The 19,579-nt window shown below is 44.2% G+C and overlaps 1 protein-coding gene across 1 annotated transcript in view; it reads left to right on the forward strand.

The window, feature by feature from the left end:
* The window catches only part of trappc9 (trafficking protein particle complex subunit 9), a gene marked incomplete at its 3' end in the record, with an annotated part of 422,586 nt that overhangs the window by 238,823 nt on the left and 164,184 nt on the right, over window positions 1-19,579 (forward strand). Inside the window, exon 21 of the mRNA XM_080735848.1 lies at window positions 15,275-15,460. Coding sequence (XP_080591974.1) covers window positions 15,275-15,460 — 186 coding nt within the window. The remainder of the gene's footprint in view (window positions 1-15,274; window positions 15,461-19,579) is intronic.

The raw sequence follows: 19,579 nt of genomic DNA on the forward strand, positions 1-19,579 counted from the left end.
GGGACGAGGCTGAGTGAGTTACAGGAGAAGCAGAAATGTCCTTTCCTTTGTTCAGAGGGTCTTAATTGTTATTTAATTAGAGCTCTGCTTTTGTTGCAGAAGGCTGTGAAAAGATAATTGCATTGCCAACTTTCTTTGATGTGTCTGTGTGTTTCTGTCTGTGTGCCCGGCCCGCACACAACCCTCCGTCCAACAACATCAGGAGGAAAGAAATGAGGCCTTTCAGATTGATAAGAGATGTAATTAATCTCTGTTGTTTGGAAGGCCTGTTGCTGCTTGCTTCTTCCAGTCTCATTTCTTTAATTACTTTAGCTGTTTAGAAATGCATGTAAGACAGCAGAAAGTAAGCTTTTGGAAGCAACAGTTCCCGAATCATGTGGCCCATAGCCTATCTACTGTTTGTGTAGCTTGAGGTGGCTTGATGTACAAGATACTTCCCCCAGGCGTGATGTACTAAATGTACATGACCCTTGATGCTGAGTGTAGGGACCTTTTGTCCTTGTGGTAGTTGACCAGGAGTATCTTTTTGCACTGACTGGCTTTGTGCAGCAAACCCATAAAAAAGGAAAAAAAGGTCCAAACCAGAGGGTTTAAAGTTGAACTGAAAAATGATTTATTCCATTTTGTTCCATGCTTCAAAACATAAATGATATAGACTTTGTACTTAGAATATTATAAGAGGCAGCAGCAACAAAAAAACAGACGTAAAAAGCTGTGAACCTCCAATCAACTACACCTGGCCTTCTCTAGGCCAGGTTCTTAAGCTCTCCTCTCCTCCATGTCTGCAGAGGGTGACAAAGAGGCATTAGACATCAGGTATATGGAACATACATGAAGGCCTATTGTAGATCGGCTCCTACACTGAGCGTCAAGCAGGGAGGCATTGGGTCCCATTTTTATAGACTTTGGCATGACCTGGCCAGGGAGTTGAACCCGACCTCCCAAACATAGAGTGGACCCTCAAACTACAATGCCACTGAGCTGTCTGTAAGACAGCAGACTAACTATCATGTACTGTACATACATGGGGTTTCTCTGCACTCTCCTATTATAAATAAAAGTATCAACAACGGCTCTCAACCCTTTCTAGATCAAGGATGTCTTGAAAGTCTTAAAGGGGCACTCCACCACTTTTCAACCTATCTTCATATAATAGGTCCTCACCAATGTTCATGATAAAATATCACAATTTTTTTCTACTCAGTTTGGGTCTCATAGGAGAGCTGTGGGTGGGTCAAATCCTTCTACCGGTGACATCATCAAAAATGCAAGCTAATAGAAACTGCAGGCTTTCTATTCCTGAAAAAGTCAATAAATATAATAAAAATCTTTTTTTTTTTTTCAAAAATATATATATATATATTTTTTTTGTCAAACGATGATGTCACCGGTAGAAGGATTTGACAGCTCTCCTATGAGACCCAGACTGAATAGAAAAAAATTGTGCCTTTTTATTATGAACATTAGTGAGGACCTATTATATGAAGACTCCTTTAAGCATACACGCCTCAACCATCTGACCAATCAACCACTTTGTGGTAAAGGATTGTTTTTACACATTTTAGATTGTAATTACAGAAAAGAAAAGATGAGTGTTCAAATCTTTTTATTTACTTTCTATCATTTTAGCGATTTTTATTTCAGTGGGTGGGGGCATGCGTACAAGTGGTTAAATATGTATTTTTAGACACATTAAGCAGAGGTTTTCTTTATTACTATTTACAGTATCACTACTAGTCCCCATAAGTCACATCTGCCCATGAAACATTGCGTCTTGGGAATGGGCTTATTATGTCTAAAAATACATATTTAGCCACTTGTACGCATGCCCCCACCCACTCCTTAATCGTTAAAATCGCTAAAACAATAGAAAGCCTTAAATGAAAACATTTTAACACATCTTTTATTTTCTCTAATTACAATCTAAAACATGAACCCTTGTTGTAAAAAAAAGCAAAAAAATGTGTCCGTCAAGTGGTCAAATGGGTGGGTCGAGTACATTTTCAGAGCATATTTATTTTAATAGAGAGAGAGAATTACCTACGTCATCTCACGAGGGAAATTCAGTTTTCCAGCTTAACCCATCTGAACCCAGTGCTGCCCACAAGGAGCGCGAGGGGGAGGGGAGCAGTGATAGCTGGAGCGGGGAATCGTACCTGTGACCTCTGGGACCTCCGGAGTCCTAGGTATGGACACTAACCACTCGGCTATCACTGCTCTAATGATCAATCATACACTTTTAGTTGCTATCGGTATCGCGATGAAAACAAATGTTCTGAGAAAGAAAGAAAAAAAACAACAATCCCCAGCCAGCACGCCCACATGGGTCCCGCATGGGTACAGGGTGGGCTTCCCTACATGGGCCCCATGTGGGAATGTCCGCGGTTTCCACAAGGGTCCCTCGTGGGTTAGCCCACGTGGGCTCTGTGTGGGTTCTACATGGGCCCTGGGTGGGCCCCACCTCGGCTAATTTATATGGGACCCAGGTGGGAACCACTTGGGCTAGCCCACGTGGGCTCAACGTGGGCTCTACATGGGCGCTGGGTGGGCCCCACCTCGGCAAATTTATATGGGACCCATGTGGGAACCGCCTGGGCTAGCCCACGTGGGTTCTATGTGGGAATGTCCGCGGTTTCCACAAGGGTCCCTCGTGGGTTAGCCCACGTGGGCTCTGTGTGGGTTCTATATGGGCCCTGGGTGGGCCCCACCTCGGCTAATTTATATGGGACCCAGGTGGGAACCACTTGGGCTAGCCCACGTGGGCTCAACGTGGGTTCTACATGGGTCCTGGGTGGGCCCCACCTCGGCAAATTTATATGGGACCCAGGTGGGAACCACTTGGGCTAGCCCACGTGGGCTCAACGTGGGTTCTACATGGGTCCTGGGTGGGCCCCACATCGGCAAATTTATATGGTACCCAAGTGGGAACCACTTGGGCTAGCCCACGTGGGCTCTGGGTGGGTTCTGCATGCCCCACCTCGGCAAATGTATATGGGACCCAGGTGGGAGCCACTTGGGCTAGCCTGTGTGGGCTCTAGGTGGGTTCTACATGGGCCCTGGTTGGGCCCCACCTAGGCAATTCTATGCGGGAACCATAGGGGATAAACGTGGGATCCAAGTGGGCTCAACCTTGCTCCTAGGAAGATTTTAATGGTAGACTAAAACAGTGTTTGACATGAACTGTGTTAATTATTGAAACACCTAAAATACATTTTGGATGAAATAGACAATATACTGTATATTTGACAATGTTTATTACAAAAAAAACACGATAATAAAATACAATATAAATAAAGATAGCAGCAGTATGAAGGCAAACAGATCAAATCTGCAAGTGTACATACAGTACATTTAAAAAAAACACTTGAAATGCAAAAAGAGATATTCCCATAATGCTCCACAGACTGCTAACAGAACAAAATAAAGGATAAAAAATGTCCAAAAATATAAATTGTGTAAGAGGTGCATCAAAATCTTGAATTTTGTAACAAAACTGTTTTAGGGCATAGGTTTTCTGGAATCCACTGTTCATTCATGTTGCATTCATCAATCTGGGTCCGCTGTGCTTGTGGGTATTTTTTTTAGCCAACCACAGGGGAGAGAGAGAGAGAGAGTTTGTCTATCGGGGTGGCACATCATCCAGATCTTTTTCTGTTGTATGTCCTTACACTCCGTTGCAGCAATCCAGTTGAGTGTGTCATTGTCTAGGTCATGATCATTCTCGGCCACGATCACCATTCAGTGGCTGGTATATAGGGCAGCTGGTCATCACATGCTAAACAGTCTGTGATGGATCCTGTGCTGCACTGAAACGTCCCACACCTGTCCTCAGGTGATTGAGGGTTGTCCACTCCTTACGGGGGAGGTGCTGGTCAGGAACATCTGTGAGATCCTTGATGAATTGGTGAAGCCTGGATGGTTCTGCTGCGTTCCACTGGTCTGTCCATCTTGCCTTCACCCAGGAAGCCTTAACCTTAGATATCTCCGACATGGCAATTCCTGAGTTTATGGCAAAAGTCAAAGAAAGGATTAGCCACAAGATATGAATGTAAAGTAGTCATTCTATCTTTAAACACACTTACACTGGCGTCACCAGGAATGAGATTTTAGTAGGCGAAATGCCAGCCGAAATGCCAGTGAAGTGCATTGCGACGCATTGTGAGCTTGTAGATCGGCTATTTTCAAATAGACAAAATGTATAGGGCTGAAGAGATTAATGTAGGCCTATGTTTTATAGCCTAATAATATTCTAAATAAGTAACTAGTAACTAAAGTCCAATAGTGTAGTACACAGGAGACAGACCATTTGGCAAGCGTGTGCACATTTGATTCTTTGTAAAGCCAGGTGACGATGACCCAAAGTAAACCCCCGTCACCCAATGAAAACAATAGCAAAGATTTGCATCTCTATAAGCAAGTTGAGTAGGCCTATGCTATCAGCTGCCTACTGTCTACGTGCCTGCTGACTGTGGACAAACTGGTTTTGAATGCTCAATGTTTTCAGGCCGCGGACCCCTTAGTTGAGAGAGATGAAGCAGGGACCACCAAAATCTTTACATAGATTCCATATAGTTTCATCATGACAGGAAAATCATCATTGTATTTTGGATCCATGTCGATTTGTGTTTCAGATATTTAACCACTTGAACAGTCAATACTTAATAAAGTTGACATTTCACTCACTACTTGGTCTGCTCTTTTCCCTCTCTACAAAACCTCTTTGCCCAAATGTCTGATCTACAAGCTCACAACGCCTTGCAGTGCAAGGCGTTGTGAGCTTGTAGATCTGCTATTTTTGGCTCAAATTCTCAGAATATGGACGCTAGGGTTCAAGTGGTTAATATAAAAAATGAGAAAATAAGGTTTCTATCACACAAAGATTTGGAGGACCCCCTTTAGTGACTCTGAGGACCCCCTAGGTGTCCCGGACCCCCTGTTGAAGACCCTTGATGTAGAATAAAAATGTAACTGCCAACGTGATCTCTTCAACAAATCTGCCCCTTCCACTAGTTAGCTGCAGCCGTATGCTGTCACATTCAACTTTAGTTTTTTCCACACAACATTAAAGTTAGCCAAGCTCAATATCCCAACAAAATCACAAACATTATGTACGTTTATATTACCATTGTCACTTATGGGGTACTTCATTGTCAGTCTGTAGATTGAAGCCTCTGCTTTTCAGGTTTGGGTTGAGCACATTATTTGTCTTCAAGAAAGAGGGGACAAATGAGATTTCAAAAGTTAAAGCAATGTAAATTTCAATGTAGGCCTACACATATTTGAGGAGGGAAAAAAGTTAGGTTCTGGCCCACCTTTAAGCATATGGCTGTACTAAATACTTAACTGCTCTGCACACACCTCTTTGACAAAACATTGACGATTTACAAGCTTATAACGTGCTTTGATGCTTTATTAGCTAGTAGAGCTGCTGTTTTTGTGGGTTTGCCCAGACTAGGAACACTATTGGGTACATTAACCAACATATACAGTACATACGGTAAACCAACATACATTGTAATCTAGGGATTTAAAACATAATATATAACAATATTGGCCTGCCTAAATCCATGGTTTGAAATAATTTGTTACAATGTGATAACATAACATTACATCTAGAGCATAAAACATGTAACTTGTTGTTTAAAGATAATGTCCTTAGTTAAGTTGACAAAATCAACAAACCGTGAGTTAAAACTAGCCTGTATCTAGGCTAGTCTAGAACATTTTAGAATATAGATTAGACAATGAGGCTACTTACCATATACTTTTGGATTTTTTAAGGTCCATTCGTGGAAGCAAGTCCTGTCATGAAGTTCCTCACTCTCAAATGACAAAGAAAAAGTGATTCAGTTTCAAAAAAGTCTGGGAAGCACAGTGATTGGTTAGACGGTCAATAACACCTACATGTGAAATCACCCTGTATTCACATGGTAATGAGAGGCTTGGTTTGGTCTACTCACTGTGTGTGTGTGTGTGTGTGTGTGTGTGTGTGTGTGTGTGTGTGTGTGTGTGTGTGTGTGTGTGTGTGTGCGCGCGCATGCATGTGCGTGGGCTACATGTGTCTGTCTGTCTGTCTGTCTGTCTGTCTGTCTGTCTGTCTGTCTGTCTGTCTGTCTGTCTGTCTGCCTGCCTGCCTGCCTGCCTGCCTGCCTGCCTGCCTGCCTGCCTGCCTGTCTGTCTGTCTGTCTGTCTGTCTGTCTGTCTGTCTTTCTGTCTTGTTGAACAAAATGAATGTGGTGTTGTAGCCTAACGTAGCCAGACTATATACTAATGCAGCTAACTAACTGCAGTATTGGGTGGATTGTTTAGCTCTGCTAGGCTAGTGGTGTTGTACAAAGCAGCTAGGTAAACTAACTAGCAGCACATAAAGCAAAGTCCAAAGTCTGGCTAATCGTGGGAACACAGACAGATTGTGTACGGCCTGAGGCTTCTCTCTAAAATGTTTATAACCACACATAATAACTAAATTTTTGCATGAATAGCAGCTCTATAAAAACAGAACAGTTACGCGATGCAATGCATTATGATCTTGGCATTTTTGAGGGTGGATTTGACCAGGAGTCTGCTTAACTTATTTTAATGAATATAATGTAATGTTGTCGAATGTTGTTTTAGGAGCATATGGGCAAAATAGAAGTAATGAAATGAATGTTTTTCCTACTACCACCAGACAGGTTAAAAGCACACATGCACACATGCACACACGCGCACACACACACACACACACACACACACACACACACACACACACACACACACACACACACACACACACACACACACACACACAAAAACCAGTGGTCCTTGGGAGGGTTCCAGGTCGTCCCCAGCTAAATGATGGTGATTTGGTGACCAAATGGACCCTCATATATCTACAGGTCCATTTGGTTTCATTTTACCCAATCAAGAGTTACATTACTGTTAAGCATCTGCATTACTTAATTTACAATAAGTCTAAACAATTTGAGAATATAGAAGTGTTATTTTGATCAACATTTTGCCTGTTATCTCTCCTATTGGTACAGCATGGAATTGTTATAGCATCAAAGCCATGGATATTATTACTATTATAATTATTATTTTACATAACCCTGTGTATAGATATTTTGGTCAAGCTGTTGTTAATAACTAGGCTACTCTTGGTTGGTCCATATGGAAATATTTAAAGGAAATACGTTTTTCCCCACTGCCTAAGCCAAAATTCACAGCCAAAAAATAAAAACCAAAAATAGACCAATGTAGAAACTGCAGGGATTGACGCTTGAAAAATCTATGTAGACCAATGTGGGAACCACGTGGGCCAGCCCACTTTGTGGTTCACATGCCCAGTTATCCCACATGTAGTCTGTGTGGAAACCATGTGGGCCAGCCCACTTCCAACCCAGGCCCAGTTAGTCCACATGTAGCCCATTTCCAACCCAGGCCTAATTAGCCCACATGTAGCCCATGCAGAAACCGCGTGGGCCAGCCCACTTCCATCCCATGCCCAGTTAGCCCACATGTAGCCCATGCGGGAACCACGTGGGCCAGCCCACTTCCATCCCAAGCCCAGTTAGCCCACATGTAGCCCATGCGGAAACCACGTGGGCAGCCCACTTCTAACCCATGCCCAGTTAGCCCACATGTAGCCCATGCGGGAACCACGTGGGCCAGCCCATGTCCATCCCATGCCCAGTTAGCCCACATGTAGCCCTTGCGGGAACCACGTGGGCCAACCCACTTCCATCCCATGCCCAGTTAGCCCACATGTAGCCCATGCGGGAACCACCTGGGCCAGCCCACTTCCATCCCATGCCAACTTAGCCCACATGTAGCCCATGCGGGAACCACGTGGGCCAGCCCATGTCCATCCCATGCCCAGTTAGCCCACATGTAGCCCATGAGGGAACCACGTGGGCCAGCCCACGTCCATCCCATGCCCAGTTAGCCCACATGTAGCCCAAGCAGGAACCTCGTGCCCCAGCCCACTTCCATCCCATGCCCAGTTAGCCCACATGTAGCCCATGCGGGAACCACCTGGGCCAGCCCACTTCCATCCCATGCCCACTTAGCCCACATGTAGCCCATGCGGGAACCACGTGGGCCAGCCCACTTCCATCCCATGCCCAGTTAGCCCACATGTAGCCCATGCGGGAACCACGTGGGCCAGCCCACTTCCATCCCATGCCCAGTTAGCCCACATGTAGCCCATGCGGGAACCACGTGGGCCAACCCACCTCCATCCCATGCCCAGTTATCCCACATGTAGCCCACGTGGGAACCACTTGGGCCAGCCCACTTCAATCCCATGCCCAGTTAGCCCACATGTAGCCCATGTGGGAACCATGTGGGAAAGCCCACTTCCAACCCATGCCCAGGTATCCCACATGTATCCCAGGTGGGACCCATGTAATTTGCCCACATCAAGCCCATGCCCACGTGGTACCCAAGTAGCCCAACTCGTACCCATGCGGGACCCATGTGGGCGTGCTGGCTGGGTCTTGGCTTATCCTGGTGGCTCACCTGCTAAGAGTGCATCCACAAGTCTTCCCTGAGGCTCTTCATTGCATGCTATCCCCCTCGATCAGCTTTTCTGTCTCACTGTCACTATCAGAAATAAAGCACAACTGTCTCACACACAAACACATTAAATTGTGTGGTTACAAGCTGTGAAAATGCTGCTATAATTGGACTTTACCTCTCAAGTGCATGAGTGTCTTTCACTCGCCTGAAAATCTGTCTTTCCTCTTTGCCTGCCCGCCTGGTCGATACTTAGCGCACTGCTCATCTAATCTGTGTTTGTATGATAAGTCATCTTTTGAATGGTGATGATGATGATGGCTATCGAGGGAACACACTCCAGGGTGCCTGGCTAATGCAGTGGCTCTGACAGCGTGAGCCCCATCCATCCCTCTCTCTCTCTCTCTCTCTCTCTCTCTCTCTCTCTCTCTCTTCTCTCTCTGCATCTTGAAAATGACTCCCCCGGGAGCCGCCGCCAGTGGCCTCTGAACCTTGTGAGCCAAAGATGAGCGCACACAGATCGATACATGGATCCCCCGGCCGGGGGCAAATGGAACGGAGATAGCCCTGGTGCACTCTGGGCCACAGCTTCCAAATAACGTTTCAACAAGAAATCATTCGTAGTCAAGAAGTGTTTACGCTGCCGTCTAAGCGGGGGTTTAGCTCCGCTTCATGAAGTGGACCGAGGCTCGGGGAGTGACACGCGGCGAGACTCAGCTTTTTATAGAAACCTCTTATCACACAACCTGCCCTCCCGCGGAGATGAATGTCCAGGTAATTTGCAGTTAGCGGCTCACCCCAAAGTCACCTTGTGTCCATTTCTTTTTGGCGGTGTGGAACAATGGGAGCACACGCAGTTCTAAATCACCCAGCAGCAGTGTAAAGGGCACTGCCGTCGTGTCTGCCAGATGCAGTCTTCCTGCTTTCTCCCTTTTTGTAAAAAAACAAAACAAAAAAAACAGTTTGAAGTGAAGCCTATCCATCGCTCTTCATGACACACAGACTGGTAAGACGAGAACCCAGGCCGTTTTCGCTGCCACTTTGCTCATTTCGTTTTGAAGATTGGGTTCATGTTTGATACATAATGCACAAGGCGAGTGGTCGAATGCTTACTGCCGTGCTGATTCAGCCATAACTATACTGTATATGCTTTTTGTTTTTCTAAATACGTTTTATCCCACGATTTTGTAACCCATTTTTTCACCCAGTGCTAATTGCCTAAGCTGTAAACCTGGGCTCTGTTCTCCGTCTGCCGCGCCAGGGGAGACAACGGACTGACCTCATGCTTCCCTCTATGCATGAGTAGTCCAAGTTGCTTCTTTTCACCTGACAGGGGGGATTTCCCTGGTTTGGACGTGGCGCATGGAAGGAACACGTTATTCCAACCAGTTCCTTTCCCCTCCATCAGGCGCCCCGACTGGCCAGCATTATAGAGACCAGGATTACTGCATGTTTTTGTGAGTTTATCTACCCTAGGAGACACGGGGAGAACATGCAAACTCCACACAGAAAGGCCTTTTTGCCAACCCCACCTAATTATATATAGTTTTTAAGCGGTGGCAGCCACTCTACGTTTTGAAGTTTAGTTTAGTTTTATTTGATCACTCACATTTTTACAAGTCATACATCCACTTAGTCATTGTTACATGTGGTCAAAAGGAATAGGCTGAAGCTGAAAGCTTGTAGAAGCCTATCCTACTTATTCAATGAGTAAAATACAGTGATTAGTTATAGGAATGTTTGAAATTCAAGGATACATCGGCCTCATAGCATATATGAGAATGGAAAATAAAAAATTAAAAAATAAATGGAAAATTAAGAAAAGGGAAAAAACATGTTAGAAGAATTTCCATATACATCAACACTAGCAATTCAGGAATCAGAATATGTTATAAGAGTATACGATTTTACCTTCTGGTGATAATGAAATAAATTAATAGATGAATAATCTACTTTTTTTCTCAAAAAAATGTAATTACATAAATGGAGATAAAGGAAACATGATAAAAGGATAAGGGTAATAATAATAATAATAACTGAAAAGGAAACATGATAGAATGAATGTACTTTTTTTTTTTTTTTTTTTTTTACTTACATAATAATTTAAAGTGTTTAGGATTTAAGCATACATCAGCCTAATAGCAGGTAAGAGAAAATTAAGAAAAGAAAAGAGAAACAAACAGACTAATAATATGGGTAATAATAGTAATCATAATAATAATAATAATAAGTGTAATAATAAATGGAGGTAGAGAAACATGATAGAATGAATGTAGTTTTTTTTTCTAGGTTTGTGTCCATGATTACGCATTGTCCATGATATTTTCCAGGTTAATTCAGTTGTGGCCTCCCTTTTGTTACGCTTCAGTTCAAATCTGGTTACAGTACGTGCACATCCACTTTGGCTAGGCAAAGCCTGTGTTTTGCATTCTTTATCTGAGTCAGTTTGACATTTTTCTGTAGTAGAGTTGGCGCAGTGTTTTGGCTACAGGGTTATCAAGCGGCATGTCCTTGAGACAAGGGATTTACTGTCTGTTATACAGAAGCAGCTGTCTTGGGCACACATGGCAGGAAGAATTAAGCACAATTCATTTGTATTTGTCCCGTTCTTTCTTGTCTTGGTAATTCTGCTTCACTAATAAAAATGTCAGAGTTTCAGTGTCTCGTACAGAAGCAGCTATCTTGACGTTTTGCCAGGGTAGTCAAACAGCAGTGTTTGTGTCCATTTCAGCACCATTCATTTGTAATCATCCAGTTCCTTCAAATCACGTACCACTGTTACCTTGGCTGTATCTCCATTTGGTTTTATCATCACTTTGCAATTTCTGCTCCAAACACCTTGAATTTTTTCCTGTTTCTTAAGGATGCGTGCCTCCCTGGCAATTTCAGCATTCTTTTTTGTTAGATGTTCGTTGACATAAACATCCGAGCCTTTAAGCTTCATTCCTTGTATCAGGAGTTGATTCTTGTGTTTTCTGTTTGCGAATCTCAAGAGTATAACAGGGTTTGCTTTACGATCCTTGCTTGGGAGTGTGTAGCAAGCAGCGATATGATCCTGGTCCAACACAATCTCCTTAGATTTAAAGAAATCAATGACTTGCCTTTCAGTGGTTGCTTGTTCTTCTGGCGGGGTGCTGGGGCTATTGGCAGCAGCCCTGGTATAGGAGAATGGTTTAACTTTCAGCCCCGAAATAATTATGTCATCCAACCTTGAATATTGTTCCATTTCATCCAATCTTTTCTCCAATTCTTCAATCTTTTGATCTCTTTCCTTGACCGTCGCCTTCAAAGCCAAGACCTCCTTCATCAGGTCAGCCTGATGTTGGATCATCAAATTCGTCAAAGTAGTCGTCAATTTAGTCATCTCCTCAGCCTGAAGGCTGAGTGAGGTCTTTATTTCTTCCATATCCTTTTTCGTCATTTTGTCCTTTAGTTGTTCGATTTGGCCCTGCAGTGAGTTTTCACCACAAGTGGCCTTGAGCTTGTAGGAGCTATAGTGCTATGCGACCGTCTCTGTCACTGTCTCAAAGTCTGACCGTGTGTGTTTGTCCGTCTGTCCGTCCGAGCACGGCATAAACAGCTTTAGCAACACAAAGATTAATTACACTAATTTAACACAAACAGTGCAACACATGGGCCACTTAAAGACATGCACACATACACAAGCCAACACTGGCTTTGCACATACTTGTGCACACACACAATAAGCAGACGTACAATAAGCACACACACACACACACACACACACACACACGCGCGCGCACACACACACACATTTGGTGTGACACCCCTGATGGTGCCGCCTGCCTGCCGACCGGCCCTCCCTTAAGCCAATTTTAATATAGGAAGAAGAAGAAGAAGATTGTGACAGGCCTGTCCTTGACATGAGGATGCTTTTGAAGCACTGTGGTAGTGAATTCACTCTAAATGTGCTTGAGGTAAATGTGCAGCGGTGGCGGGGGGTCCAGTCCTGTGATGTCATAGTTGGACAGCATACAGGTTCCCGGTGAGGGATTTGGCTCCCAAGGCGCTGTGACTGAGCTGTTAGACTGGATCACACAAACCCCATTCTCCACGGCACTGCAGGCACTGACGTCTGAGAAGGCTGTCATCAGTGGTGTAAAGTAACTAAATACATAAATACATACACTAGGGCCTACCCAGCCAGTAAGACTCCCTAATCGGGAGATAAGCGACCGTCAGGTCCCATAGACAAACTTAAGAAGGCAATGGTAGCCAATCAGGAGGGAATATGGGAAATGGGACAGATACATGTTGATGACATGACTTTAGAGATACTGTGTACCGCTTTGCATGATTTTAGGTCAAAATCTGTAGGAGCAGTGTCCAAAAATGTGTCTTGCAACAATCGACCTCATGGTGGCGCTAGAAGAGGGCCATGTGAGAAATGAGTGTGTGCAAAGTTTGGCATGGATCAGATACATGTTGATGACATGACTTTAGAGATACTGTGTACCGCTTTGCATGATTTTAGGTCAAAATCTGTAGGAGCAGTGTCCAAAAATGTGTCTTGCAACAATCGACCTCATGGTGGCGCTAGAAGAGGGCCATGTGAGAAATGAGTGTGTGCAAAGTTTGGCATGGATCGGGGCAACGGTGGCGGAGATATGAGTAGGGGAAAAGTGTGACGTGACGGACTGACAGACTGACTGACACACTGACAGCCGGTGGAGGTTTTGATACCCTTGATCCTTCGATGTCGGCTCTTCCTATCATTGTGAAGCAGAATTCAGCAAGCGTTGGATTGTTCACCCACTAATAGGGAAACGTGAGCTGGGTTTTAGACCGTTGTGAGACAGGTTAGTTTTACCCTACTGATGATGTGCTGTTGCAATAGTAATCCCGCTCAGTACGAGAGGAAGGTTCAGACATTTGGTGCACGTGTTGCGTAGTTTTGCTTATTTTTTTAAACGTTTGTTTGGTATGTCCATCTTTTATTCCAACTCGTAGTGACTGGCAAGTCTACACTTCTCAAGCATTTAAACAGGGATTGGGGAAACAAACAGGGGGGATTAAAACAAACGACACCGCTTCTTCTGCCTGTTGCCGGTTTAGGCCATGCCTAGACCCAGATCACACAGCCGTTTAAAATGAATACCAGGCCTTGGGTTTTGTGGAAAGCCTGGTGACGTGAGGTTACGTCGGACCACAGCGTCTTTGGAAAATATACGATCTTCTATTTCCACATATATGTTTCAAAGTATTACGCCTATCAATAAAATGATGAACTCCTAGTAGGACCTAGACTAGACTAGAGGCCTGAAAGCTGGGTCTCTCACCTTACAACTGTCTTCATCCACTCAGTCACACACACACACCCCAGAACACCACGCCGACTGTTGACACAACGGCGCTCGATGCGATTCATTGGCACGTTCAACTCGGGATAAATATTGTCGAAGGGGCTTTGGGGATTTGTGGGCAGTACTGTGTCTAGTCCTCATTCAGATGGGCCTGTCCAGACATCGAATCCCGCCTGTGACGGCTTTGTTTTGACCCCGGGCAACCAGACTCGCCTTCTTCCCTTGGCTTCTGTTAATATTAAAAAAACAAATCACACACTCACACCGTCAGACGGAAGACTGGAGCCTGAGGATGTTTCTTTCTAACTACCCCAGATAATACATTATTTATCTACACCCAATAGTGTTCGGTACCACAAAAGAAAAAAGAGAAAACACGGATCCCATCAGGAAGAAAAACACAACTAAAACAACATTTTATTCCTTCTTTGAGTTTGATGTAAATTGTTTAGTTTTTGTTAACACGGCTCCGCATATTGTCCTACATTATTTAATTTGATCTCTAGGAACAGACAGAGGATAGAACGGTGTAAATAAATACTCTTTGTTGTGTGGCACTTTAGATGGCCATGTTTGTTTAGGCCCTGAGCAGAGGTTGTTGTCAGGCTCCCCCACATACATTTTAAGGGGTTAAGATGAAGTTGTGTTACTGGTCAATGTTCTGTAGTTTCTATAAACCAGTGTTTCCAAAACAATGGGTCGGGAGTCGGGACCCACTTTTGGGGTCGGAGAAGCATTTTTATGGTTCTCGAGTAAATATCCCTTTTCTTTTCCTATTAACACATGGTTCAGAGTAGAATGTGAAGCAATGTAAGCTGCCTCCGCCATTTTCTGCCTCTCTGTCTCACTGCTTGGTGCGGGGTTACGTAATGGACTCGGGTCATTCAGAGGGCAGCCAGCAGCGTGTACAGTTAACCCTATGTTGACTCGTCTGTAAACGAGATAACTCCTTTTGGCACAGTGACATCTAGTGGCCTTAACTCGTCCCTGAACGAGTTTGGCTCCCCAAGTGTTAAAGACTGTATGTTATTTAAAAAAAGTTTAAATCAGGCTATCTGATGAGTGGTGACGTCACAGAGCTCCTGTACTGTACTGTGCTGTGCTGTACTGTACTGTACTGTACTGTACTGTACTGTCTGTCTGTCTGTCCGCCGACCAGTCTCCCCTTGTACACACCAAGAAAACCAGGAAGTGACATTACATGAAAATGACTTTTGTTTCTAAATCTGTGTATATATATTATCCCTGAAATATCTTAGTTACAGAAACATTGTTCAAGTGCTCAGTGCGAGAGAGCAGCGATACAGTGGGGCGGCCTGCCCCATGTTCTATTGTAATTTTCGCGGTGTGACATAACGTCGCTGTGCGTTGTGAGCTTGTAGATCTGCTGGTTTTGAATATTTTCGAAACCTTTTAATTGACCTCCTCTCTGTCCTCGGCCCTCCCTACAGGATGGCCATCCAGGTGGACAAGTTTGACTTTGAGAGCCTGCCCCAGCCGGACCAGGAGACGGCTCGCTTCAGCAGCCCCAGACAGCTGGAGGAGGCTCGCCAGCACGCCCAGGGCTGCCAGATCAACTCCAAGCTGGGCATCTGCTGGAGCATCATATCCTTTACACTGCATCGCCTCCATGTTAGGTCATGTTATGTTATGTTATGTTATGCATGGATTAAAGTTCTCAGTCGCCACTAGGGATGGGACGTTATGAAAAATGTATAAAGGATGTATAAACGATTCACAAAATAGCCGATCTACAAGCTCACAACGCGTCGCGACGCATTGTGAGCTTGTAGATATGCCATTTTTTGGCAAAGAGCTTTTGCGACGTATTGTGAGCTTGTAGATATGCAATTCTTTTGGCAAAGAGCTTTGTAGTGTGTGGGGAAAAAAGACTGTATCAAGTATGTATTTTATAAGTACGCTTTACTAATAGAGGTTTTAAGGGGTACCCGGATATGCAGCTCAGCAAATAAAAGGTGAATTGATCCCAGTGCATGACGGAGGACGATATCATGATAGATTAAATCTCCACGATACGATTATCGTGAGTGTTTTTTTTATCACGATAAACGATAATATCGCTTATCATCCCATCCCTAGACACCACGGCTGCTTTCAGTCATTTGGATTCCATAACACCATGCTTCTTCTATGGAAGCATGTTGCACAGTGGAAATAACGGGTTCTGCAAGAACCTCAATGCAGAGAGCTTGTAAATAGGCTGTGTGTGGTTATTATTTGAAGATTGGAGCATTTGAAGTGGTCAAACTAGCAATTTGTTCAGAGGCATCTTTCATAAATATTTATCGGCTTGGATATTTCATATAAAGGCAAAGGATAACGCCTCAATGTGTGATTTCTTCACCTGGTTGGCAGTATGTTGAACAGCAGGAAAAGTATTACTTAAACATCATAAGTTTATTCTGTTCATTTTTTAGGTCGGAAACAGCGCTAACATGGGTGGCTCGTTTGACACTGTTTCACAAATGCATTGTTTATAGTGTATGGTATTTAGCACGAGTGCTAATATGCAACACCTGTCCACAGGAGGCTTTTCTAAATAGAACAACACTAGCCTAAAATCAATTAAAAAAAATAATACACAGGAGTAAAAGTTCTCCGTCCTGGGGACGGATTTCCGGACTGATTCCCTAGGGTAGTGATATTCAGCTGGAGGCCCGTGGACCAAATTCGGCCCCTGTGGAGTTTTCTTGGGGCCCTGTATTCCATTCCACATGGAACACATTTCATATTCCGAATATACCGTATATACCAGTAAGACGCCCTAAGGGCGAGAGGCGAGGTTGCGCTGAAAAAAAAAACAGAGGGTGACACATTATGTCCATATATGGGCATTCCCAGATATGGGCTTAATATTGATGACATCAGGGTTCCTGGCCATATGTGGAGCGTGACATGGGGCGGGTGACGGACGGACATGATTCTCAAGTTTTCATACTAAATTAACTCATTAGGCTACAGCAACATGTTGCCTGCTGTCCAGTGTTTTGTGCTATAGTATAAAGGCATGTCCATTGCACAGTTCTGTAGGCTACTATAGGACCATAATGGACATGGTACTCTAACTGACTACTTCATACTTTTACACATTTTGATGTTTGAGAGGACTATTTCTGTGCCATACCTTTTTAGTGCACAGGCTTTTGAATTAGAGAAAATACTGTAGGAAGCATGCATTTCATTGTGTTCTGTGTGCAGATCCTTGGCAGGATGCCTTTGAGAGAAGAGTTGTGAGGGCAGGCTGACATGGTTATGGAGTGTTTCTATGTTTGTATGAATGAATTGTAAAAACGAATGGATAATGGATGAGATGGAGAATTTGGTGTGAAGGACCAAAAACACTTCAAACTCAGAAGTAAAGCTGTCCGCTTTCACAATGTTTCACAAGTCGCATATTTGGGATTGGGGATTTTCTTTTTTTTTTTTTTTTGCTTTAACCCCTGAATACATAATTAACTTGTGAAACAAAAGTGGTAAATCAGCCAACAACCCATAACCTCGAATGGTAAATTGCTTTTCTACCACTTTTTCCATATAAATGAAAGAAAAGTTGTAACTTGCAAGGATCTTTAGTTACAATCATTAATTGTTTCAGTGGGCGGGGTCCATGAGCCAACTCAAGGTTGTTGGCCTATTTACCACTGTTTTAAACCAATCAGAATCCAGTATTTGAACATGTGACTAGAAAAAGTGGTAGAAATAATCATTCCAATGACCAGTCAGAAACTATCCATGTGAGCACAGTTGATTTGATTTCAACCATAGTTTGAGTCCTCTGTTTTGCACCTTACCATCTTTCTCTAGCTAGATACTGTACATAATCAATGAGTTAAAAGGTTTTGCCCCTTTACTTAGCCTGGGTGCCAGCCCAGATTTGTTTTGTCACTCCGCATCACAGTCTGGAAATGATTCAGTTGTCTCGTATTTCTGAACATCCATTGTGACGTAGGCGACGTCGTTGCTGATTGGATGTTGTTCCAACAAATCAGAGTGGGGTTAGGGTAGCTATGTCATCAGCCAGCCAATACACACTGGTGTATTTGTCCCGCCCCGCACCACAGGCCAATGTGTTCCAGCCTCTTTTTATGTCCCACCTCCCCTTGGAGTTACGAGGCTTTCCAGACTGAGACTGGTGGAACGGAGCGAGCAGGCTGGCACCCAGGCTACCCTTTACTGAGAAGGTATTTGTTGAAGCATATTGACAGCAATATAACCACCGCTGTGGCAACTTATCTGAGATTCAAGCTTGCGTATCTGCTACTTTTCGATACGTTTGTGTGACACTGTATTATGATCAAGTAGAGCAGGGTTCCTTAACTCATATGCTGCCATGGCCGAGGAGCCCGAAAAAATACCGTTGTCCCGCCCTGCCACGCCCGAGGAACCCGAGAATTTTTTCAAAAAAAAAAAAAAAAAAATCAAAATTTTTTTTTTTTTCAAAAAATCTTTTTTACCCCAAAAAATGTAGTAGGCATGATAGCAATCGCGAAATTGCATGTTTAACCCCCATAGCAACCCCATCTTTCAAACATGGCAGCCATCTTTGTTTACATTTTAGGAAAACATAATGGCTGCTATCTCATGAATGCCTGAACGGATTTCCATTCGGATGTTTTTGTTTGAAAGCTGTGAGCAATGTGGACACACGTGGTGCATTATCTAGGCATGGGTGTGCATGATCCGTGCACTATGAATTACATGGAAGTCTATGGAGACAGTCTGGCATATGAGATTACGAAGGTATTGTTAAATGGCAGCAGATGAGTTAATAGGCGGCCCACGGGCCTTTTGTGGCCCGCGGGGGGCTACTGTCAGGCCCCCACCAACCCCAGTAATAATGGTGGTATAAGAGCAGCAACAACACAAGTATATCGTCGCTGTCGGGTGGAAAATCTGTATCTCCAAATGTGTATGTTCTTTCGCAAGGTAAAGCCCATACAAGCCCATTCATCATACGAGGCCGTCTCACAAAAGTAGTGAAAACAGCAGATCTACAAGCACACAACGCCTCGCACCGCGAGGCGTTGTGTGCTTGTAGATCTGCTGTTTTCACTAGTTTAAATCATTTTTAAAATGATAAATGCAAACGGTTTTGGACATACAAGATTTTCACCCGACAACGACGATATCTGAACTGGTCGCGGGAACGCCACCGTCGCCCCCTGCAATGCTGTGGCCCTTGGCTTGGTACCCTAGACATGATTTGGCCCTTGGGGAAAACTAATTGGGGAACCCTGAAGTAGAGCATTAATCCCCCCCCCCCCCCCCCAACTCCAAAAAAAACCACCAATAATGAAAATATGGAGATAAGAGGTTTCTGCCCGACAGCAGCGATATAGTACCATGCATTAAGAAGCATGGCTTGCCGCTTATACCCATATGCCGGCCGGGTTGATGCATCGCTCCAATCAATAGCGATATCTACGCTGTATCCCGTTTTGTGAATGTCAGTCACATCTGTGTGTGTGTGTGTGTGTGTGTGCGCGCGTGCGTGCGCGTGTGTGTGTGTGCAGGGCAGCTGGCTGCTACATCTGTAGGCCTCGGGGCTAAGAGAAAGCTCGTGCTACTGCACTGACAGGCGGGGAAACGTACGTACGGTGAAGCGCTCACTGCTCTTGGCGCCTTGAAGAATCCTTTGTTGGCGTGTGCGGCAGTGTTGCCAGGCTTTGCGAGAGAAGCAAGCAACCAGGTCTATGAAAACAAGCCTAAAAGAAACGACTGGGCTGCAGCCCAAT

Source organism: Nannobrachium achirus, assembly GCF_963921795.1.
Source record: "Nannobrachium achirus genome assembly, chromosome: 10".
NCBI lineage: Eukaryota > Metazoa > Chordata > Actinopteri > Myctophiformes > Myctophidae > Nannobrachium > Nannobrachium achirus.